Source organism: Macrobrachium nipponense, chromosome 33 (assembly GCF_015104395.2).
Source record: "Macrobrachium nipponense isolate FS-2020 chromosome 33, ASM1510439v2, whole genome shotgun sequence".
NCBI classification, from domain to species: domain Eukaryota; kingdom Metazoa; phylum Arthropoda; class Malacostraca; order Decapoda; family Palaemonidae; genus Macrobrachium; species Macrobrachium nipponense.
In genome coordinates this window covers 49985728-50010725 of record NC_087219.1, presented here as the reverse complement: position 1 = coordinate 50010725, position 24998 = coordinate 49985728, and the positions used below count along the sequence as shown (strand labels likewise).

Sequence of the window (24998 nt, the reverse complement as noted above, 5' to 3'; positions counted from 1 at the left end):
CGAGAAAAGCCTCTCGTTCGCAAGAGATGGTGGATAACAGCCAGCCGTTGAAGTTTGTAGGGACTGGACTGCTCGGTGGTATGCTCTACGTGTGGCTGGGCTAGAAGGTTGTGCCAGTGGGGCATCTCTCTCGGTTCTTCTGCAAGAAGAGCCAGCAGGTCCGGATACCAAACGGCTTGAGGTCGTTTGGGAGCCACCAGGATCATCCTGAGATTGGGAGTGACCAGCGCTCGGCTGATCACTTTCCGAATCAGACAAAAGGGAGGAAAGGCGTAGACGAAGAGGTTGTCCCAGGGTGTTGAAGAGCGTCCTGCAGCGCCCATGACCCATGGGTCCGGCACGGCTGAGCAAAAAAACTTGAAGTTTTTTTTGTTGTGCCGGGTGGCGAACAGGTCTATGACCGGACGCCCCCACAGGTTGAAGAGCCTTTCCGCCACTTCTGGGTGTAGGGACCACTCGGTCCCTATTACCTGATCCGACGGCTGAGCTTGTCCGCTACTACATTCCTCTTGCCTGGAATGTAGCGTGCTGACAGCTCTATCGAGTGAGCCGTGGCCCACTCGTGCACCTGCACAGTCAACTGGTGTAGCGGGAGAGACACTAGGCCCCCCTGCTTGTTGACGTATGCCACTACTGTGGTGTTGTCGCACATCAAACACCACCGAGTGTCCCATCAAGCGGTCTTGGACTCTTGGAGAGCGTAAAACGCCGCCTTGAGTTCCAGGACATTGATGTGAAGGTGCTTGTCGTGATGGTCCCACACACCTGCAGCCAGCAACTCCTCCAGGTGTGGCGCCCCATCCCTCGGTCGATGCGTCTGAGAACAGCAGCATCTCCGGGGGGGGAGTGCGTAGGGGCACTCCTCTAAGAGGTTCCTGTCGTCGAGCCACCAGGCTAGGTCCTGCCTCACCTTCTCCGTGATGGACGGCGGGGAAGTAAGGTGGATCCTGTACCTGTGACCAAAACTCTCCCTTAGTCTCCACTGGAGAGACCGCAGGTGAAGACGTCCGTGAGGAACTAACTTCTCGAGTGACGACAGGTGGCCGATCACGACTTGCCATTGCTGAGCTGCCTGTTCCTGCCGACCGACAGGAACCGGCCGGCTGCCTCACCCCTGAATTTGCTGATCCTCAAGTCTGCGCGGGGCGGACTTGAGCTGCTACCGTATCGATCAGCATACCCAGGTACTATCATTCTTGCTCTTGGGTTCGAGATCGGACTTCTCGTAGTTTATCACGATCCCAGATCGCGACAAACTTTAGAAGTCGATCCCTGTCCTGCAGCAACTGCGAGCGGGAGCTCGCCAGGACCAGCCAATCGTCGAGATACCTCAGAAGACGTATCCCGTGCGAATGGGCCCAAGCAGACACCAGCGTGAACACTCTCGTGAACAACCTGTGGGGCGGTTGAGAGACCGAAGCAAAGTGCCCTGAAGGTTGGTACACCGTCCCGTCGAAGATGAAGCGGAGGTACTTTCTGGAGGACTGATGGATGGGTATTTGAAAATACGCATCCTTCAGGTCCACCGAAAGCATGAAGTCGTTCTCCCCTGATGGAGTCCAGCACAGAACGTGCCGTCTCCATCTTGAACCGAGTCTGGCGAACAAATCGGTTCAGGGGAGAGAGATCTATCACCGGGCGCCAGCCCCCGATGCCTTTCCATAAGAAAAAGGCGGCTGTAAAAGCCCGGTGACCGATCTACTACGACTTCTAACAGCTCGTTTTGGGTCAGCATGGTCTTGATCACCTGCCGAAGAGCGTCGTCCTTTGAGGATCCCAAGCACATAAGTCTGAAGATGGACCGGGTTGGAGGTGAGGGGGGGGTGGTCGAGATTCGAAGGGTAGTAGATATCCCTCCGAAGGACGTCTACTATCCAGGTCTCGGCACCGTAGCGCTGCCAAGTTGCCCAATGGCTCGCTAGGCACCCCCCCACTTCCGGCAGCTGGTGAGGGGGAACGCCGTCCCTAGCGTTTCCCACCTCGCTTCGACTTCTTCCAGCACCTCCTCGGGGAAAAAGGAGGGCTGAGAGGAGGGCTGGTTACAGCCTCCTTTACCAGAAGTTGAAGCAGGAAGAGTCTTTCCTCGGGGCTTCGATGGAGCAGCCGTCTTAGCAGCCGGATTTGGAAGCGCTAGCTAAACTCTTAGGCTTAGCCGCAGTTGTACGAGGTTGCCCAGAAACCTTCGTAACTGCCTGGTGAACCAGACGGTCACTGTCATCAGTGCGCCGTCTTTCCACCGCAGCGTCCACCATCTCTCCCGGGAAAGAGAGCGGAGGAACTCTTCATTGGTCCGTTACGGAGTCCATTTACCGCCTCACGCCCGGCCCCCTTGGCGGTACTCGTGTAAGGACAGCGTCCCTACGACGGAGGAAGGAACCAAGTTGGCCCACAGGTTTGCCGTCTGATGGGCGAGGTAGGAGATGGCCCTACCTCCAGACTGGCACAGTCTCCTGAAGTCGGGGTCTTCTTCGAGGGCAGCACCCCCGGAGTCGGCCGCGACCTTGGATACTGTGAGGGACCACAGATCCAACCAAGAGACTGCCTGGAAAGCCGCCATAGCGGTAGCTTCCAGGCCCAGTGCCTCCTGCTGCGAGAACCACAAGTTCTCCGACAGGAGCTGCTGCAGGGACACACCTGGAGTTAGCCTAGCTAGCTCCGGGTTAACCTGTTTGGGCGGTATTGGATCCAACCCTGATGGCACGTAGAAACTTCCGCTGTCGCTGCAGAGGAGGAGGAAGTAGCTTGGAAGACCGTCCTGACTTAAGTGAGTCTCTCGTCCTGAGACGAAATTCTCCACCTGGTCAAGGACTGAGTCTGCAAGCTCCGATCGCGGCAGTCCCACCGTCATTTTGGGTTCCCTCTTCAGGCCCCAAAATGACTCGAGCCGGGACGTGGGCTCAGATGGTGGTAGCGGCGATCCTTCCCCCAGGTCGTTGTGCTGACGAATCAGCGCAATAACCTGGGCAAAGTTCCTCTGGATCTCGGGAGTCACAGCGTCCTGAGGAGTAGGACCGTCCAGTCCCTCCAACAGGAGCAGCTCTCGAGACCCTCCTCCTTCAGAAGGAGGAACAGCAACAGACCCCTGACGGTCGCCTCCAGCCACTTGCGCGTACGACCTGGAGGTGGTCCTAAGACCATGCCTGGTGCGTGCGGCATCGTGACGGGATCGTGAGCGGCGCACCTCTCACGATCACTCCTAGATACCTCGCTCTTCCGGTGTAGCCCGAGGAAGTTGAAGGTATAGGAGAGACAGACCTGACGCTCCCCCACCCCCCCCGCTCGCTGGCAGGACCAGCGTACGTGGGGGGCTGCAGGCCGATCACCAACCCGCGGTGGGGATCTATCTGCAGGCCTCTGGCCGTGCCGCTCACCTGTGGCGAGCGGCTCGACTGAGTACGTCGAACCCCGATACCCGTGCGTCAGACAAGCTGCTGCTGGCCACCGTCTCCGTCGGTCCCTGTGGGAGCGACGGTCAGGTGATCTGCAGAGCTCGCTTTCGCGGTGAGACGCCGGTGAGCGTCCTCACGGCACGTCAAAACCGCTGGTACCAGCCGAAGCTGGTGCCGTTGGTCGAGGGGACCTCTTCCCAGCCTCAACCCGTGGCCGGTCAGAGACCGTCACGTCAGACCCGAGGTACCGGCTGGTCGCTACGAGAGCGGCCGCTGGCCTGGCGAGAGTCACTTGCGCGATTCTCGACAGTCTTCTGCTCCGTGCCTCGGTCATGACGGTGAGCGAGCTCAGGCGTCTTGACTTTAGCTGCACGGTCGCCCGAAGGAGACCGTACACTCGGACCTTCTCGCGAACGAGAAGTCGAGCCGGTACCTGGCTTAGCAGCAGTGCTACCATGACCAGGCGCGGATGTACCAGCAGTAGCCAGCACATCCTGGTCCCCGTCTTCTTCTTCTTCTCAGAAGAAGAGACGGACCCTGTTCCCGAGGGAACAGGAGGACCAGCAGAAGGAAAGCACCCCCGTCACGCCAGAGCGAGACGGGCCCTTCGAAGGTCCCGCAGGAGCCTTCTTAGGGGGGGAGGAGGCAGCCTTCTTCTTCTTCGGCTTGGAAGCCTTAGAAGTCGAAGGGGAGAGGCGGCAACAGACGACGAAGAAGACGATGAAGACGACGACGACACCTTCCTCTTCTTCTTCTTCTTCTTCGTCAGCTCTCTCAGGACGGACGTCAGGTCTTCCATCCACGGAAAAGTCGGGCCAATTGCCAAAGCAACACGCCCCGACTGATCCTGTCCGGAAGGACCTGAGACCGGTGCAGCACCTCCATGACGAGACGCGGACGTGGGCAGGGGCAGGTTCACGGCAGGAGCGGCAGGGACATCAACAGCAGGACCAGCACCATCAGGACCAGCAGCAGCAGGACCAGCCAGCAAGCAAGGACCAGCACCAGCAGGACCAAGCACCAGCAAGGACCAGCTCCAGCAGCAACATCGGTCACGAGCGTCCCGCACTGCGCGCTTCGTAGGAGCGGCGCAAGCGGCTGGGCCAGCAACATTAGCTGCAGGTACGGCAGCATAGTCCGGCGTCACAGGCATCTCCGATACAGCCAAACTCATCATTGGGACGGGCGGCAGATCCAGGGGCGAACTTTTGGGACAGCGAAAAGTCGGGAGTCGGCAGCAACATAAAATCCAGGTGGCGGCGGCACGCCCCTCTTAGGTACGGCAGCAATCGGCTTCTGGATTGATGCCGTGGGTGTCACCGACGCAATGTGTTGCATACAAACTACATGAGGAGGGGCGGCGTACGCTGGTGTGGACATTGTATTTGTCGTTGTTGTGACTACACATGAGTTACAACTGCCGACCCCGCCAGACGTTGAATCAAGCCCTGGATACTAGGGGCGCCCTGCAGTCCCAAACGACGCCCACACCTGTCCAAGGTCGTCACTCACAGAAGGCACACCTGAGGGAGGAAACAGTCGGGTCAGTTAGAGGGGCACCCTCGCGCGACCGGGGGAGGACGAACCCCACCCAGAGCGGACGGAAGACCCGAGTACAATTGAACATCCGGGTATCGGGCGCCCTCCTCCACACTCGACGGATCGAGTGAGGAGAAGGACTCCGAAACCCCCCCGCAGGGGAAGGCGCAAATCGTGGGGGCTGAGCTGGAGGCAGGAAGGATGACGAGGTATCTGTCACCAAAGGAGTCGCTGGAGAGCTTTCCGACGACTCCTTGGTCGGTCTACGCCTCTTCCTACCCTCGTACAGCACCCACTGCGCCTCGGACCAATTCACACACACATTACAAGGTTCGGCTCGGGAGCATTCTCGCCCCCGACACCGATAACACAATTCATGTGGATCAATGTCTGGATAAGAGCGAAATCCGCCGCATTTACGCCCCTCCAGCCCGGGACACTATACGGGCAGCTGGTGGCGCGGCGAAAGCTCTTCTTGATCCATAATTAAATTCACTTTCAATGAAAAAATGAAAAAAGAGTACTTACAATTTCAAATCAAGACACAAACAAAACCAGTCAGAAGAAATTGTAAACATCCAAAAGGCACACGACGAAAATTCAAATAGCGGGCAGAGCGATGACGAACACGTCCTGTCACCACCACGGCCGAAAGCAAAAGTGGGTTCTTCACCGCCGCGCGCACGATCGGACAAGCAGTTAACTACCGTTTCTCCCCTTGTTCGAAGCTTACGACCGTCCCAGCTGCCGCTAGTTACCTTCCTATTGTTAAAGGACCGAGGGTTTGTATTACGTATCGGAACAATTGTACGTTATACGCCTGCAAACTTGCTTGCCCCATGGAAGGAGCTTCGGAAGCTGACAAAGCAAGGGGCTGCGCAAGCAAAGAGCCTAATATCAACTCTGAAGAAAGGAACTTAGAAGTTCTGGCATGCAAAGTTGGAAGAGAAGAATCGGTCACAGAAGATGAAGCAGAAGACGAAGCCATAGTTTTTAGAGAAGAAAAATAGACAGACTCAATCACCCCTGATAATCTTGATACACCTTCATTGTTTAAACTCAGGAAAGTTCTTAAGAACATGTTCAAGAACATTAGCAAACCTGAAATGAAAACATTGTCTCACCAGTAACCTATATCCTTGAAACAACCCTAGCAAATTTGCATTATAATCGGCTAAATTTAAATTTAGATCATCCGAAATACCACCACCAACAGATCCCTCCAAATTTCCCATTGTTCAGAGAAGAAGGAGTATTACCTAGATTCTCCGCACCCGACACCGAAACCAAAACTACATCTACATCACCTCCTACCAGCTTAGATGCCTTCTGATGAAGGGACTTAGAAGCAGGAAATAAAACTTCCAAAGGATCAAAAGATGAACCCATCATGCTAAGAACCTGAAGAAACCTGACCCTTCAGCTTATTTTCCTGTACGCCACCTAAATTGCTATCCCTACTTGTCTGTGCCTGAGCTAGACCTAACACTTCAGAACTTACTACCTCGGGGAAAGGGGAAAGGGGGGGGGGGGGGGGGATCTGCTGCCAACACAGCCTGCTCTGCGCCAGGATGGCCGGCAGATCCTACCTTTGAGGCTTGTGGGTATCCATTGACCCCGGCCACCTGTTAAGGCTGGTTCTGGAACAGGCATGGGGGGGCTGAAAACAGACCGATTAGTATCAACCCTTACACTATTATTACTACCACTATCCTTGTTCTCAGCTAGCTATCCATACAATTAGCAAATAAGTTTCACATGCTGGATGACAGTCTGTCTTCTAATTTCCTAAACAGCTCTGACTCTAGTGCTTGTTTATCTATAGCTTGTGTATCTACACTCGTCTTATGTTTGCTCTTAGAAGCTAGAGATTTCCTATGCTTTAAATAATCCTCCATTTGATCTAACAACCAGTCTCCACACTCCTCACTCCTCCGTCTAATGCTGCACTGAACCTTCCTACAAGCAATACATAAAGAATGTCAGTCATACTTGAGGGTGCTCATCCTCCACTTGCATGTAGAGCTGGACCGATGAGCGCTGACATCTACCCCAGTCACTTGCTCGGAAGATGCAGCAGGTAAAGGAGGCGTGGAGACATTGGATGATGGTGTTTTTTCATGTAGTTTGTCCATATTCAGTCCAATCTGATCAGGGTCAATATTATGAGAAGTTCCAATCAATCAACCATAACCAAATAAAAAAAAATCAGAAGCGTAGTCGTACTACAATGCCAAAGTTGTACTCCAGAATCCAAAGCCAAGATATATACGTGGGGGTTGGGCTACGAACAAAAGATCGCAGGTTGCATGAACCTTTCTTACAGCACCATGAACTGAAAACAATGGAGGAGTCAGGCCGCTGGCGGCCGGTCCCTACAGCAGCGTTGCCAACGGTAACACAGGTAACTCAGTAGACAAATTTTACCTGCAGCATTGGTAGCGCTGGCAGTTAAATACCCACCTAATGGGATAATTTGTGGGGATATATTCCAGGCTGGTCAGTGACAAGGGCTAATTCAGGTGTTCAGGGAGTGTATTGCAATACTACCTAATTAACTTGATTAATGTAGCACTTTTCTAACAAGTTGCCTAGTTTTAATACTGAATATTATCTTACCTGATGGCAAAACTTGTCCCAGTCAGCTTCCAAAAGAACTGCTGCATCCAATATTACAACTTTGATACCCTCTCTGGAGAAGGTATCTATGCGTTCCTTTGCAAGGCGTGCAATTTCTGGCCAGACTATACTATTTAATTGCTCCAGAGCACTTTTATCATTAAAAACTTTAGACCCAAGCACTCTACGATCAATCTGACCATCTTTGCCTACTACTTCACTACCGTAGGCTTCAATTAAATCCTTATAACACTTAGATCCTTTCAAATATGCTTCATGACCAAGTTTATCACAGTCAACAACACCTGCTCCTAACTTTGCAAACCTCTTGGCAACACTTGACTTGCCACTTGCTGAACCTCCTGTGAGACCAATAACATAAGGAGAATGTGGAATTGCATAATTGCTTTCAACTGGCTTCAGTATAGTTCCCAGTAATCGCATTCTCATAGAACTGGCACTTAATTTCATTTCCTCTTCATCACTTGCTCTACATTTATCATTAACCAAACAAATGATATATCCATCCAATAGGTTAAGGCCACTCTCCTGGCGAGCATTATTGATAAGTGTTATGCCCTTCTTTGTTTCTTCACTTACAACAATCATTTCCAAACTTTTATCCCATCCAGCTGGACCCATTGGATCAAGGATTTGTACTATACTGTACTCTACACTTGGATCTAAATCATTAAGTAAATCCTTAACATTGTTTATTCGAACTTCACAAGGCTCTATTAATTCCTTCAAGGTTTTATTTTTAAGTAAGGGACCATCTGCTACTCCTACGGTCAGTCTCTTAGTGCACCTTAAAAGTGCTTCAGATAAAAGTATCTTATGACCATCATGAATACAGTCAAATGTTCCACCTAAAACAACATTGCTGTAAACATTATTTGCTTCTTCATTGACAACATTCTCTGGAGGCTGGGATTCAGAGCCCTCAAGATTGTCAAAAAGGATTATCTTTTCACTCTTACATCTAAGTAGAAAACTCTTGTACCTTTTCTCTATGTCAGTTTTTTCACTGCCTTCCTTAAGCTGATCAAATAAGACTATATCAATTTCACATTTTGTTCTCAAGGGAACTTCACTTGTACCCTTAAACCCAGCCATGAGGACTCTCACATCTAATCCATGACACTGGGAGGAAGACTGAGAGTAGAGTGAGGTAATAATATGGCTGCAAAGACTTAACTGCTGTTTTGCTCCCAAAGTTTTTGCTTGGGCTAATGGGTCAAGATGAACATACAGAGTTTGATTGACATGTTGAGATGCAGCTTTAAGCACCTGGAAAACAACAAATATATTACTTTAATTGGTTTTCTTCTATATACAGTGCATTTAATAAAAAAAATATGGTAAAAATAATTATGTGCAATGACACTCATATCATCTGCAATAATTCCTAGACAACCAAGACAATCATAAAAAATACGGTCCAAAGACCTAGGGTTAAAAGGCACAAAAACATTTAAGTAGTACAATTAAATATCTGGTGAATTGAAAGGGGAATAACAAATAAAGTAGAAACTGTAACCTTTTCAGGCTGTATGAAATGCAATGAGAGCAAAACTACTGATAAGCAAAATATATCCCAATAATAGAGAAGCAAAGACTTATGATGTGTACATACAGCCTGTACTACTCTGTGCAACAGAAACACTGAAACTGCTAACGGGATCATGAGAGTAAGATACTCCGCATAACACACCTTCCTGGAACTTGTGAATTATGAGGTCATGGCTCCCCAACTCCAATGCCAATTCCCAAAAGGCATAGCTAGAGAAATCTGGCATCCATTTTTGATACTGGAGAGGCACTCTTCACAGAGGCAATGACGTTCACAAAATATTTTTCTTCCTTGGGAGCACCTTAATTGTGGTCTCTTGCCTGTGTGCATGGTTTTCTTTCTTTGGCACCTAGTCATTACATGTGCACTGTACCAGAACACATCATGGATGCTTAGTACTGCTTGACACCATTTTGGATTAATACAGATAACATTTCACGTTACTGGATAAGCAAAAGTAGTCTTCCAACTTTTTAAAGTAGTACATATTCCTTTAATAAGGCTTATGAAGTCTTTCCCTACTCATACATGTATACAGTAGATATAAATAATTTCAGCTATCCACATTTGTAAACCCTGTGTCCACCCAAGATAGTAGAACATATAATACTAGGACAAATATAAATATGACAATTTGTCCAAAATTGCATTTTTTCCTAACTATACAAACCTGAGGTCCTTTTACAATAGGAAGGTACTAGCGGCAGCTGGATAGGTCGTAAGCTTTCGAACAAGGGGTTCGGTAGTTAACTGCTTGTCCGACAGGCGCGCGCGTCGCGCGCGACTGGTAGGTAAACAAATCACTTTTGCTTTTGGCCCAAGCAAACACTGCAGAGTGAGGGTGGCATTGAGGTGGGGCTATGTGTAAAAGGACCTCAGGTTTGTATAGTTAGGAAAAATGCAATTTTGGACAAAATTGTCATTTGTTCCGACACGGCATACAAACCTTCGGTCCTTTTACAATAGGAAGACTCACTTCTTGGTGGGAGGAATCTGAGTCTTTTGTGAACAGACTGGTGTTCGCCCAACCTTGGAATGCCTCCCTGGTCGTAAGAGCGAGGGAGGGATCCAAGCCTCTGTCCGATTGATCGGGGTGTGCACCGCAGGATCAATGGTCAGACCTCTGGACCAAGTACTAAGAGAGAGGCAAAGCGTATCTCTTACGTACCAGCAAACAAGAACAAGTTCCTATTTGCAAGAGGCAACATAAAGTTATGGTTTGTCTCTTGTTGGCATCCACTTCCCCCCCCTTGTAGGAGGAAGTGGTGGATATTCGCTCCCATCCCTAGTGAAAAGGGATAGGATGGGGCTCTGTCGAGTAGCTCACCGGCATCTCGTCCTTATCCAGCAAGGTGATGACCGTATCCCTCTACCCACAGGTAGAGGGGGAGAAAAAGATAGGAAGAGAAGCCAGTCACTCTCTCATTCACTTATCTATTCTTACAGTCACACCAGGACTCGATGCTGTTCAGCCTGCTAGGGTCTGGTTAGCTAGACAACGTGTTGAGCAGCCACCACGGGTCCTAAGGAAAACGATCCAAGGACCTGTGGGCAATATCCAAAGGTAGAAGGAGGTGCCGGTGGTCTGGTTGTACCAGACCCCTGCCTTCAGTACCTGCGCCATGGAGAAGTTCTTGTGTAACTCGAGGGAGTGTACTTCTAGGTCATCTTGGCGGATGACGAAGAGTCTTCAACACTTCATCCTGGGATGTCGAGTTTCTTCAGAAAGCGCGGTCGCGCTTTCACAGGACAAAGCAGCATCTCCTTCGCATCGAACGGCGGTGAAGTCCATTAGGGAGGGGATTGTGAAGGACTCTAACCGATCGTCAGGAACCGAAGGGTTCAGAGTCTTCGCTACGAATTCGGTACGAAATCGAGCGTCACGAATCCCCTCCCCATCCCTGGATGCTTGACTTCGCAGGAAAAGTCATGCAATTACCTCAGAGGAAAAGAAGGGAATATGTCGTATGACCTAACCCAATTCTCGACTTCGGTGATGTCCTGTACCCATACTGGTCTATCCGTCTGCAGCGAAGTTGTTCTTCTCGGTAGTGGATAGGACACCGACACTCAATGGTGGGTGTCGATGGTTATGGGTACTGTGACAAGCCGTTAGGACGAAGAAAAGATTGTTATGGAACAACCGAACTAAGTCCACAGCGAAGTTCGTAACAGACTTGGGCGCTCTGACAGCTGCCGACTGACTGCGGTTCTTAGGAGGGCAAGTTGTCCAGGCACCCGAGCAAGTCACGTGACCTTCGCCTTAAAAGGGTTCTGCCAAGAGACTAAACAAATAATTTGTTCGTCACGATGCCAGAAGGCAAGGGTATGACTCTCTTAAGGCATGTGCCCAACAGGCGAAAGTCAATTGCCTTCTAGAGACCGAGGTCCTTGATGGCAAGATATCTCATAGTATAGTTGATTCTCGGCTAAGGAGAAACAACACTATGTGTCGTGAAGACGAAGGTGTACAGAAAATGCAACCTACGTCTTCGCAGCTGAACCGAGAGAAGGATCTCAAGATTCTGAACCTGTGCTACAAAGACTGAGAACGCTAACGCTATTCATTGCTGTCCGGTGAGGATCGTAGTTGCAATAAAAGCGGAGCGCTATTTTCAGTAATGAAGACAGGAAATACTGCCTGAAGAACTGCTTCTCATGGGCTGAACATTTGGAAGTAGAGCTGTCAGGTCGGAGAGTAGGCGATGTCTTCTGACATATCTGTTAATTCGGGTGCGAGCAATGAATAATTGCACACCTACGAATACGAGATATTTTGAAGACAAACTCAGATGTCTGCAAAAATCATTCGCATTATCGCGGTGCGATGCAGCGGTTGACTAGTACAGACTTCTGTTACCGTGCGGTAAACAGAAAGATGAAAGAGTCCAAGAGATATCCTGTTGAAAATTCTCGCAATGTCGAAGGCGATGAAATCAAGCGTCACAGCAGTAGATGGTCCTTCATTATTGCGAGAATCCCCGTTAATCAGAGACCTAAGTCCATGATTGTTGGGCAGAGATACGGTTCGGTAGTCAATCAAACCAGGGGAGAGAGAGACGTACCGACCGTGCATCTCCGAGACCTAGCTGATACTGAGCCGCTATCAGGCAGTTTTCAATACGCAGTAGCTCTCGGTGACTCGTCATCCTGAGTTGCCAGTTAATCCATTATTCCACGAAGGAATGCGTTCGGCTAGAACCATCGAGCATAAAGAATACGCTCGAGCAATTATATTTAAACGAAACGGATTTCGGTAAATACAAAAAGCTGATTTGGTTGTGTCATGACAATACCAAGTATCTAAAATCGAAACTGATAACTGCTGGGAGGTTGCAGGCAACCCCGAGTTGCAGTTCAATTAAGATACAATTCGTCTCGGTCACAAACCGTAGAGTTAACTACGGTATGCGCCTACCCCCCGGACAATTCAACTGTTAAAAGAATCATGTCGCGAGGGGTAATATACGTAGTATATTTGTAGGTTCTGTACAACGACCTCCATCCTAAATTCTTTCCCCCTCGAGAATGAGAATAAGGATTGGAGATCGACCGCCTTCGTTCTCTAGTCAAGAGAGTGAAGGAGAAGTCTTTCCACCCAAAGGAAAGCTTCAATGGTGAACAGAATACCGAAGACGATAGTTCAAGCCAAACTGGAAGTTCCCGTCCGTTCTTCTCTATTCCAGGTTAATCGCCCTACTGTGAGATACTCTTCTTTCAGCAGCAGTCTTCTTCCAAATGCTAGAAATTACAGGGATTCGAGCATAAGCGAGGTTCCCCGATTATCGTAACAATTATCGGGGATTTCTCGCTCACTTTGGACCGTGGTCTCGCCTAAGTGTTTGGAGATCGTAAAAAAACTCGAACACTCTGAGTGCGCCTAGAAATTCCAGTAGAATTCTAAGCACTCTGCGAAACCCCCACCGAATTCGTCAAACGATATCGGCTGGTGTCCTCTCGATTCCCGTAGAAAATCGAGAAAGGGGCAGGATCCCTCCTCAACGACCGGGGCTTACGTCAGGTAGGACCCGAAGGTCCCCCGGTAGCGCAGCCCCTAACGTGGGATCTTACAGAGAAATCTCTGTAGGATTCCCTCCCCTTTCCCTCGTAGCCGTAAGGAGAGAGGGAATGGGGGAGGAATGGATACTGGCTCGCCTTCCAGCGGAACTAGCAGTTGGAGAAGAAAAGGAGCAGCCATCGCCTTACGGCGATGGCCTCTCAGAGCCTGGGAAAACGTTATCGTCAGGAGAAAACGTTTTCCCCGAGGAGGGTTACGAACTCATACTGTAGGTAAGGATCTGCCGCCACTGTGAACGTCGTCGGGTGGGTTGGGCTGATCGACACCTGACAGGAGAGAGCCGATACCGTCCTCCGACTCATTCCAGTCCTCGTCGAGGTCGAAACCTCTCAGGAGGACCGAAGGGGTATTCAAATACGGTGTCCGAAGACACGTAGAAACGCCTCTGTCGCAGTAGAGGAGGTGAAGTAGCTTTGTTCGACCGGCCAGAAACTGAGAGAGCCTTCTTGTCCGGAGACGAGAGAGACTACCTGGTCAACACAGTCGGCAAGCTCCGATCGCGGCAGACCACCGCGATTGGGTTCCCTCCCTTCGGGCCCCAAAACGACTCGAGCCGAGACGTGGCTCTGTGGTGGGAGGGAGCGGCGATCCTTGCCCGAGGTCGTTGTGCTGACGAATCAGCGCCATAACCTCGCAAAGTTTCCTCTGGATCTCGGAAGTCACAGCATCTTGCAGAGTGGGACCGTTAAGCCCTTCGAACAAGAGCATATTCCGAGAACCTCCTCCTAGAAGGGGGAACAGCGACAGCCCTCTCGGTTCTTCCCCATCCACTTGCGCATACGTCCTGGCCGGTCCAAAAACCGTGCCTGGCACGTAGGGCGTCGTGGTGGGATCGTGAGGGGCGCACCCCTCACGATCACTCCTCAATACCTCGCTCCTCCGGTGTAACCCGAGGAGGTTTGAAGGTACGGGAGAGGCAGACCTGACGCTCCCTCGTTGCTCGCTGGCAGAACCAGCAGGCTTGGAGGGCTGCAGGCGATCGTCAACCCGTCCCGTGGCGATCGAGCTGCAGGCCTGGTCGAACCGTCTCGCTGTGGAGAACGGCTGGACTGAGCACAGCGGCCCCGGATCGAGTGTCAGAAGAGCTGGTGCTGGTTGCCATACCCGAGATCGCTCTCTGTGAGAGCGACAGGTCAGGCGACCTGCAGGCTCCACTGTCACAGTGAGACCGGTTGCTTGTCCTCACGGCACGTCACGTCGCTGGTTCCAGCCGTGGCTGGCACCGGCGGCGAACGGGAGGAACCTCTTCCCAGCCTCAGCCCGTGGCCGGTCGTGGACCGTCACGTCCCCGCCCCCGGGTAGCCAGCTGTTCGCGCGAGAGTGATAGCTGGTCTGGTGAGAGTCGCTGTGAGCGGCTGTCAACCAGTCTTCCAGCCCAGTGCCGTAAGAACCTGACGCTGAGCGGACTCAGAGGTCTGGTTCCTGGCTGCACGGTCGCTGGTAGGCGGACCGTACACTCGGTACCTCCCGCGAACGAGAGGCCGAGACGGACCTGATACAGTGGCAGAACCACTGACACCAGGCGAGGAAGTTACCGGTGTTAGCGGATATCCCTCTGGTCCCCGTAGTCTTCTTCCTTGCGGAAGAAGAGACGGGCCCCGCTCCCGAAGGGAGCAGGAGGACCAGCGGAAGGAACCCTCCCGTCCCACTGAGGTGAGACGGGTCCCGAGAAGCTCCCGAGGGAGACTTCTTAGGAGGAAGGAGGCAACCTTCTTCTTCCTCGGCTGTGAAGCCTTAGAAGTCGAAGGGGAAGAGGCGGCAGCCGACGACGATGAAGAAGATGAAGACGACGACGACGACACCTTCCATCCTCTTCTTCGTCAGCTTCCTCAGGACAGACGTAAGATCTGCTATCCAGGGCGGAGCGGAGGGGCTGCTGTAGCCGAAGCTACAGGGCCCGGACGCACCTGTACAGACAGACCAAAGTCTGGGGTAGTAGCACCACGAACAGGGACGACATCAGCAGGTATGGGCATCTCAGGAACAGCAGGCACAGCCAGCACAGCATCGTAGGACCGCCAGCCGCAGCAACGGCAGGGACAGCCAGCGCAGCAACGGCAGGGACAGACAGCGCAGCAACTGCATGGACAGTCAGCCCAGAATCGGCAGGTACGGCAGGCAGCACCGGGAACACAGGAAGTGGAGCAGCAGCCAGCAAACCATCCTGGTACCGGCGCAGGTCCAGGGGCGAGCTCTAGGGCAGCGGAAGTGTGGTCGCTGCAGCGCGGCAACCACGAGCGGCGGCGGCACGCCCCCCTCTCGTACGGCGAACGGCACTTCACAGCGGCTGTAGGCAAGACTGTTACCACGTGAGGTGATTACACCAGGTGAGGAGGGACGTCGTCACCTGGAGCGTGGTCACCACTCCATGGGTGACCGCAGTAGGCCCAGACATAGAACCGCAGCCCCCTGGACACTAGCACGCCCTGCAAATGGCAAGGACGCCCATACCTCACCAAGGTCCACCCTCGTGGCAGTAGCACCTGCGGAAATAACAGTAGTAGCGATTAGTGGGGGGGAAGTCCCCTCGCGCGGGGGGGTGAGCCCTCTTCCGAACGAGTGGAAGACCCCGAATACAATTGTACATCGGGCACCGAGCGCCCTCCCCCGCGCGCTCGACGGATCGGGCGAGGAGAAGAACGCCGGTAACCTCCCCCCCCCCAAGGGGAAGGGGGCCATCTGTGGGAGCTGAGCGGGGGGGGGGGGTTCTGCGTTCCCCCACCCCGCACAGCACCCATGTACCCCAACAATAATATAAGAGCCCGAGAGCAATCGTGCCATGGCGGGCCCGAATGCAAGGGCATAAGGATCAATTCCCTGACTGAGCGGAACTTGAACCAAATAAATATTGATGCAATCAATAATACAAAGATAAAATGAAAAAGAATCTTGCATTACGATTCACTTCACAATGAATAAGGGCTCGGATCGAGCGCATTTGCGCCTCGCGCAAGGGTAAAAGGATCCATTCCTACCTTTATGGATCAAGGTTTATGGAAACCTTTGATCCATAATGAATTGATGCAATCAATAATATATGAAAATGAAAAAGAATACTGCGCTTGCGATTTCACTTCATACAAATAAAAAGGGGAAGGATCAATTCCCGGTAAATGAGCCCCCCCCAGGAAACATTGATCCCAGTAAACAATGCAATCTCAATAAAATATGAAAATGAAAAAGAACTGCACTTGCGATTTCACTTCATTCAAATAAAAAGGGGAAAAAGATCAATTTCCGGGTAAGCTCGGAAACACCTGATCCAAAATGAGTATTGCTACAATCAAAATAAATATATAGGAAAATGAAAAAGAATACTGTACTTGCGATTCCACTTCCATACAGAATAAGTTTCCGTGCCGAGCGCATTCGCTCGGCAACGAGCATACAGGTCAAAAAAATATAAATGAAAAGAGCACTTACTTACGATTTTCATCTACACATTTCCAACCAAAATATACGCTCGGAGCGAGCGCTCTCTCGCCCTCGGCACCGAGCATACACAATACGAGGATCATTTCTGGGAAAATGAATTCCCGCACTTACGCCCTTCAGTCCCGGCACTCGGGTAATCGGAGGGCGTGGTGAAACCAAGATCCTTTAATTCACAATTGAATTCATGGAAATAAATATGAAATGATTGTACTTACAATTCAGTTTAGTTTCACTAGATATAGAAAAAGAAAAAACACAACCATGCGAAAGCAACGACGATAAAGCGGGCAGAGAGCGATGATACACGTCCACACGCCAGCAGGCCGAAAGCAAAAGTGGTTTGTTTTACCTACCAGTCGCGCGCGCGCGCGCCTGTCGGACAAGCAGTTAACTACGAACCCCTTGTTCGAAACTTTACGACCTATCCAGCTGCCGCTAGTACTTCCTATTGTAAAAGGACCGAAGGTTTGTATGCGTGTCGGACAAAACTTAATTTAAAATTTATTTTTTAAATACTACTTACCTCTCCACTATACATAGCTTTTACTACAGTTGGCACAGAAGTAAAAGCTATACCAGTATAATGGAGACATAAGGTTCATTTCAGTCACTTAGAACAAATTCTAATTTAATTTTAATCTACTTTAATACCAACTCAACAGACTATCAAAAAGGTACATGCTTCTTTAAGTAACTCCATATTCATACTATACCTATGATATACATACAGTTCCATAAAAACTGTAAATTACCAAAGAATAGTAGAGCACTATTAATTCCTGGGCTAAACAATTTTTGTTAAGTATAACTGCAAAGGAGTTGCGCAGCTATTTCCATTTGTCGTGACCACTTTCAAAGCAGATTAGAGACACATGTCAACAGGAAAACATCCTAACCTAACCCTCCCTTTAACCTAGGGTATTGTATCCTGACCTGGCCAGAAGGCCTTCCACACCCTGCCCTGGAATCCCCCAATGTAACACTGTGCATGGCAGAATGATGTGTACAACTATTCTACAGTATTACCAAATTTTTATTTTCATTAACAATTTTATAAAAAGAAAAATGATATTGTTATGATACAATAAAGTTTGTTCATACTTACCTGTCAGATATATATATAGCTGTATTTTCTGAAGTCCGACAGAAATTCAAAAACTTCCGGCACACACAGTGGTCGGCCAGGTGGTTAGTACCATTCCCGCCGCTGGGAGGCGGTATCAGGAAACCAGTCCCCATTTTCTATTCATAATTTTTATTTCCACGTCCCCTGAGGGGAGGTGGGTGGGTACTTAATTATATATATCTGCCAGGTAAGTATGAACAAAACTTTATTGTATCATAACAATATCATTTTGTTCATGAAACTTACCTGTCAGATATATATATAGCTGAATCCCACCGTTGGAGGGTGGGAAGGGACAGAATAGAAGGATTTTGGGAAACAAATGCATGCAGATGATTTACATCTTGGTTCCACCTGTTAGCATTGCTGGCTTCGTGGTTATTGCCACGTAAGTCTTGCTTGTGCTACTAGAGTTGCCAGCGAGGTAGAGACCTATATAGCTGGTGCACTCCAGATGATCTGTCAACAGGGGCGAGCCCACGACGTGACTAGACCATATTTTGACCATACCATGAGGGCTAAAGAAAAAAGTAAAATAAAATATATATAAAAAAATATATATCACCACCTGACCAACCTAGCCAAAGTTAAGGTGTTAACTAAGGCTTAAGAGTTAAGAAGTCACCGTTGTCGGCGACTCAACTACTAAATTAAGAGCTCTTCCTAACCATTTCTCCAAAGGATAGGATGAGTGGTACTACTGCCCCCAAGATTGTGTCTGCAGACACGTATGGCCCTAGCGAGCAGCAGATCTCATATGCCATCTTCACATCTCGCAGGGAGTGTGAATTGAACACAGAGTTGCTTTTCGCTAAAACATGGTACTCAGGATGTTGCTGAGGCCGCCATGCTCTGTTTGAAAATGCTTTCCGAGGCCGCGCACCCTCACCCGTCGGAGCATTTCAAATCAAAAGATTTCAAATCTTGTGCCAACACAATGAAGGAGCTTTTTTGAAAGAACTCCTTAACAATAAAGCCATGGTGTTCTTCGATATGGCAAGTTGGTCTTTTCGGAACACTGCAGATTGTCCGTACGACTTCGACTTTCTTGAGTTTTATGTAGATAAAACTTGAGAGACCTGACAGGGCACAGGACTCTCTCTGGCTCCTGCCCAATAACTTGTGCCATCCTTGATTCCAAGCTCCTGGCCCAAGAACAAGACGGGTTTCCATTCTTAGGCCACAACGGAAGGCTTAGAGAACGCAACCGCCTTGTGTTCTCAATGCCAAAACTTCTGACGATGGCTGAAAACCTCACTAACCCTCTTTGTCGTTATCTAGGGTGGTTAGAAAAGGGCCTTCCTGATCACGTGCAAGAAGTTAACAGGTAGGAGATGTTCGAATGCTTTGACATCAAGAACTTCAGACTATGTCTAAGTTCCATATTGAAAGCTTCGATCTGGACATGCACAGTCAGTCAGTCTGTACTAAAGTCAGGTGACCGACCAGTTGACCAGTCAGACGCATCAAGGACAGCAAGGCTGTACCCTGAAGACCATAAGGCATATTCTTCGCTGAAGGATGAGTGTCTGGACTGCCTGGGCGATTCAAGCTAAGCAAACCTTGGGGTATGAACGCAACCCAAACGTCGTTAGCGAATCAACTCCTGAGCCACTCCTGACTCGAGCTTCTGGTGCCAGGAGAAAGGAGCGAGGAGCAAAAAGGCGATTCAGTCCCGAAGGACGAATGCCTGACAGTCCAACCTGGTCTCATGTTAACAAACGATCATCGGGGGTGTGTAAACGCAACCGACTTCGTCAACAAGAAACTCAGGGCTACTATGTGTCTCCTGATCTCGCACGAGTGTCTGACTCCGAGAAAACAGGTGAGACAAAAAGTAGATGGTGAGCGAGTTTCGAGATTCCACAGAACTCAAAGATCGTGAAGGGCTTTGTTGTTTGACAGAAGCAAATCTCTGAGCCCAAAGGAAAAAAGGCCGTCAACAACATTTGCGTATTCTTTAATAGTTGTGACTGCCAGCTTATCCCATTCTTCAAACGGAAAGGGAAGACGGCAATCTTATGCTGTCAACATCTCGATAGTCTGAACGTAGTCAGACTCAGAGCGGAGAGGTTATAGGTACCTTTCGTGTTAAAGTAGACCGACTCTCTCAGAAAAGGTCCTTGGAAGGACGTGACCTCTGTGAATCTAGGATCTTGAAGGCCAACATGGGGCGATTAGCGTCATTGTCGCTCCCTGTGATGTATAAATCATCTTATTACATTTCCTAAGCGTTTGAAAAAAGGGGAAAAAGAGACTAAACATCCATCCCTGTTCAATATCATAGCGAAGAGATGTTATGAAAGGGCGTCCCTAAAGTCTCCATAACTCTCAACATACTTCTAAAGAAAAAAGAAAGATTCCACTCGGAGTCAGTAGTTGCTGCCGTCGATCGAGACGATTCGTACAGACTTTTGCAATCCTGTAACGAACCTCTAGAGGATCGTTACATTCTACGTTTGTTGTTATAATAGGCTCTTTCTCGTAAACCCGAAACAGGGACCGAGAGAAGAGACGATACTTCCAAGATATGAGAGAGCTGTGGAAGATCAGTTTGATATGGACCACTGGTTCAAAAACTCGTTTCAGGACTGGAGGGACGACAGAATTGCTTCCACTTCTTTCAGATTATGATCCAGGACATCTGAAACCCTCTCCAGATGTCCGGCACCTTCTTTCTATCACCTCAAGTGATACTTAACGCACCGAGAGATGTTCAGAATCATCCTAGATCTTTAATAAAATTTCAGTTTCCCGGTAGGAAAAAACTGTAGAGGTCTGAATTGCAGTCTATTCAGGGAAAACAAACTTCTTTAGGAAGGAAATGGTCCCCAGCAAGCTATCCATTCCCTCACACAGTATGTTTACTTCCCTAAAAAGGCTGCGCTTTGCCTAAGCAGGAGAGCATATAATAGTGAAATGTTGCGGTAGACTCGTAGTCCTATACCGTGCGGTAACGAGCACCGAAAGGAGTAGAGATATCTCTGAGAACATAGTGAAGGCAAAAACGAACTGCAATGTTTATTCATTCATGTAAGAAATCCCCTCAATCTTAGGCTAAAGTCCGTGATTGTAGGGCAGAGATACAGTTAGTCAGTCAATCCCGCAGGGAGAGAGAGAGACGTAACTGCCAGCACAGAGATACGGTTAGTCAGTCAATCCGCAGGAGAGAGAGGACGTAACCTAGCGCGCATGACAAGCGAACGAGCTGGTACGTGCCTCGTTTGGACTGGCGGAGAGGACAGTGACAGCAGCAGCTTACGATCGTCATCTCTTAACTTTATGCCTGGGTTGCCAGCTACCCTATTCTACGAAGAAATAGGTCCGTAATTTTTAGCATAAAGAGACTCTCAAGCTGGTATATTTAAGCGAAAACAGAAAACGCTAAATATATAGATGCGTTTGTGTCGTCATAACACTACCATACAACGGTAAAAGATAAAATCGGAAACTCCTGGAAGGCTGCAGGGAGTAATGATTAAATGTCTTAAATTAATAGACAATAGACCTCTCGGTTGCCATCCGAAGAGGTAACTACAGCAAGCGTATATGACTTGAACCAACCAGTAGTAAAATAACGCAAGGCAAGGCAAAATATGATATATTGCAATAAAGTTTTTCATACTTACCTGGCAGACATACTATACTATAGCTGAATTCGGAAATACAGCTACATACATATCTGACAGGCAAGTTTCATAAACAAAAACTCAAGAGAATTGAAGCGGACAGCTCAAGCTTCTTATGTTATTGGACATAAGCGTTCATTGACGTAGTCTACAAGTCATTTCTTGTACGAGTCTGCGAATGATGAATGAGAGCTCTTCCGAATCTTGTCAATAAGAGCTTATCCGCTTACGCAATATAAAGTTAATGAGAAGTTTGTCAATGAGAACTAACCCATTTACGGGACAAAGAGATAATTTGGTCAATGAGGGATACCCACTTACTTGACAAAACGATAGTATATTGTCAATGGGGGAAATTCACTGAATTGACAACGTAATCCAGGAAGTCGTAGCATTTTATTTTCGATTCCCGTCTCAAACGAGGAAGGGGCAAGGAAGAATCCTGTTAAGAGACGGCTTACGACAGGTAGAACGATGATGTTCAATTCGGCAGCGTAAGTCCCGACTAGGAACTAACAAAATCTATCATCTGAAAAGCCCTTTCAGATGGGCTAAAAAGCTTGCAAAATTATCCTGGGAAGAGGAAGAAACTCTCCAACCAGCTTCCTCTCCCGTATCAAAATTATTGGTTCAGTATGGCAAAGGAAGTCCTGTCTTGCGCTTTCCTCTTTTGATGAGTGCCTTTGCAAGAATCCTACTGAACGTTGCGAGAGTCCTGACGTGCAGGACGTCGAGCTTTTACATAACCCATAGCTGCCTTACCGCAAAGTCTTGACTGCGGTAGAGCAAAAAGAGATTTCCTTTCCTGAGCTTTCCATAACTCCATCCAATCCTGACTTTACGAAAAGCAATATTACTGACAAAGACCTCTATAATTCACGAAACCCGTGGTCTTGCTGGGTTCGAAAACGAAGTTGCCTTTTCACTTTAAGCTTCCTCCGAAGCACTGCTTACTTCACATTCTTCGCAGGCGATGTAGAAGGGATCACCGAAGTTAGGTAAAAAAACTTTAGGCCCAAATCAGCTTGAAGACTTCACAGAAACGTTCAGCCAGGCGACACACCTGGCAGTGCGCGCTCGGCGTCCACCTGACTACAGCGAGCAGCGGCGTCCATGGCGAGCATCGAGCACTCTCGCGCCCCGCGCTCGGCGTCCACTGGCGAGCAGCGAGCACTCTCGCGCGCGCGCTGGCGCGCGGTATCACTGCTCGTGACGGCTCGGCCTCGGCGTCTACTGGTGCGTCAAAAAAAAAGCGTGCAGAAAAGCGTCACGCTCCTGACAGGCGTCAATGCAAGCAAAAACTGCCTTCAGGGAAGAGATTAGACATCTCGGAGAGAAAAACGACTGCACGAAGCAGTCTCAGGTGAAGGGTTGATCGTGTGAGAAATACGCGGGGCGAAGGGAAACGCCTTCTTATTCTCACAGCAACAAAGCTAGGACGTCCGCGCTCAAAAGCGTCCTGCTAATATGACTTGCTTCCCTTTTCTCGGTGGAAAGACGTACACGAGTTCAGGCGACGTTCACCTTCTTACTTCTCACTGCAACGCATGACGAGAGAGAGAGAGAGGACGTGAAACGTCCTCTTCTATAAAAGCTTCTATTTAGAGGGCGCGAGTCCTTCCGAAAGCTCCAAACCCTGCGCAGGGAGGACGCTTCGGAGGACGAGAAGCAATCCTTCAGGATTCGTACACGCACTTTGGCACGCCTGGGAGTAACTTCAGGTCTGCCGAAGGCACGTCAGATCGGTGGGGAGTTCCTCGTAACCCTCCTTCGGCTTTCGAACATGCTCTCTCCCTGTTCCATGGGAAGTCAAGCAGAGGGTCCCGGCCTAGAGGCGAAATAAGGCCGATCTGACGCACCCTCCACTACACAAGGGGCACTGTCACTGCACTTAGCCACTTCACTTTTGCTCTCCAAAGCCAGCACTTTCGATTCTAAGTTACGAATCGATAGAGTATCAGAGAAAGGTTCATACCCTCTACAGAAACTGTTTAGGGCCCGAAGGCAACATTTACAGGGTTAGGAGTAACAACTACAGAAGTAGCACTTTTCACCACAATGATAGGAGAGCGAGCACCTTAGATTCCAAGATTACAGATGGAATCTATAACGTAAAGGGCATACCTCACGACGACATATTTATAGCCCGTAGGCCATACAACAGGGTTAGGCAAAAGAGTCTACAGGTAGGTTAGCCTACCCTGACTTTGTTTACTGATTAATTGCGTACATATGAATCATACGTCTTCCTAGGAATTAGACAAAGTCTCACACTCCTTACATGACAAATCTCAACAAAGAAGCAAGACACCTAGCCTCGTGCATATCGAGTGCGGAACTACCGACGCTTTCGGTAGCCACACCCTATCTTAGCAGACAACACCCTCTGAAACTAGCCTAAACTAGATTCAGATATACAAAAATGAATCATATTCAAAACAATTTAAGATAGCGTATGCCTAGCCACAAATCCAAGTCAATAAATCAAAAGACAATTAGGATATTTAGCGGCCATGAATAAGTTTCCAAAAATCCTAAGACGGAGTACTGAAAAAACAGGTGTTTCCAGCCACCGGCGACAGAAAAATATGAATAGAAAATGGGACTGGTTCCTGATACCCGCCTCCCAGCGGCGGGAATGGGTACTAACCACCTGGCCGACCACTGTGTGTGCCGGAAGTTTTTGAATTTCTGTCGGACTTCAGAAATACAGCTATATATATATCTGACAGGTAAGTTTCATGAAACAAAATACAAAATAATGATACTCACTTCATCAATCGTTTTTCTATTGAAACGACACTGGTAAACAATGTAAACCTTGCAATAGCAAATTACTAAATTCTTTGAATGATATAAAGTGTCTGATATCAGTTTAATCAATAGTGAGTACTGATATGATAGTTTAAGGTACACAGTGGACCCCACATATTTGCGTTCTCCAGATTTACAGACTCATGCATTCATGGATTTCTTTCTGGAACATTCCCCCCATTATTTGTGGAAAACTCACCTATTCACGGTATTTTTCCATGAGAAATATCCACAAATTTCAGTTTTTTTTATCTATTTCATCATAAAATTTACTTTTTTTGATAAAACTATTAAAAAAAAACAGGTATAAAAATTTTTAGTAGGGGTTTCTTCAGTTTTAACTAACAAAATATGAGGTTTTAAGCCTTTTTATAGGGGTTCCAACTATTTGTGGGGGGGTCTGGTATGCATCCCCCGCAAATACAGGGGGACCACTGTATTAGGCATTTTAATTAGTATTAAAACAGGCAGTTAGCCTAAAGAATTTTTGTAGGTAGGACACCTTTGGTGTTTTAACTATCGAAATAGGCAGTTAAGGTACTATAGCATAGGGTTTTTTTGAGGGGTGAGATAACACAGATATTTGCTTAACGCGGGTGGTTGTGTCCTCATCCCCCGTGATTACCGAGGCCCCACTGTACTTTGTATACATGAATGAAGCAGTTTGCCATCTGTCTATTACAACAGCTCTTTATCTTCAACATCTTCTGCGGTTGCTTTCTGCAGCGTCCATTAGTGACATTGTTTCTCAATAACCAATTTCATTAGCATCAGATTTCCTTTGATAGATTTCGAC

General features: G+C 48.8%; 1 protein-coding gene across 1 annotated transcript in view; it reads right to left on the bottom strand.

The window, feature by feature from the left end:
- Positions 1-6910: 6910 nt before the first annotated feature.
- Positions 6911-24998, bottom strand: part of LOC135202859 (bifunctional coenzyme A synthase-like) — a 31605-nt gene continuing 13517 nt past the window's right edge. The window contains exons 3-4 of the mRNA XM_064232316.1: positions 7548-8837; positions 6911-7075 (exon numbers count right to left, since the gene is read on the bottom strand). Of these exons, the coding sequence (XP_064088386.1) occupies positions 6911-7075; positions 7548-8837 (1455 nt within the window). The remainder of the gene's footprint in view (positions 7076-7547; positions 8838-24998) is intronic.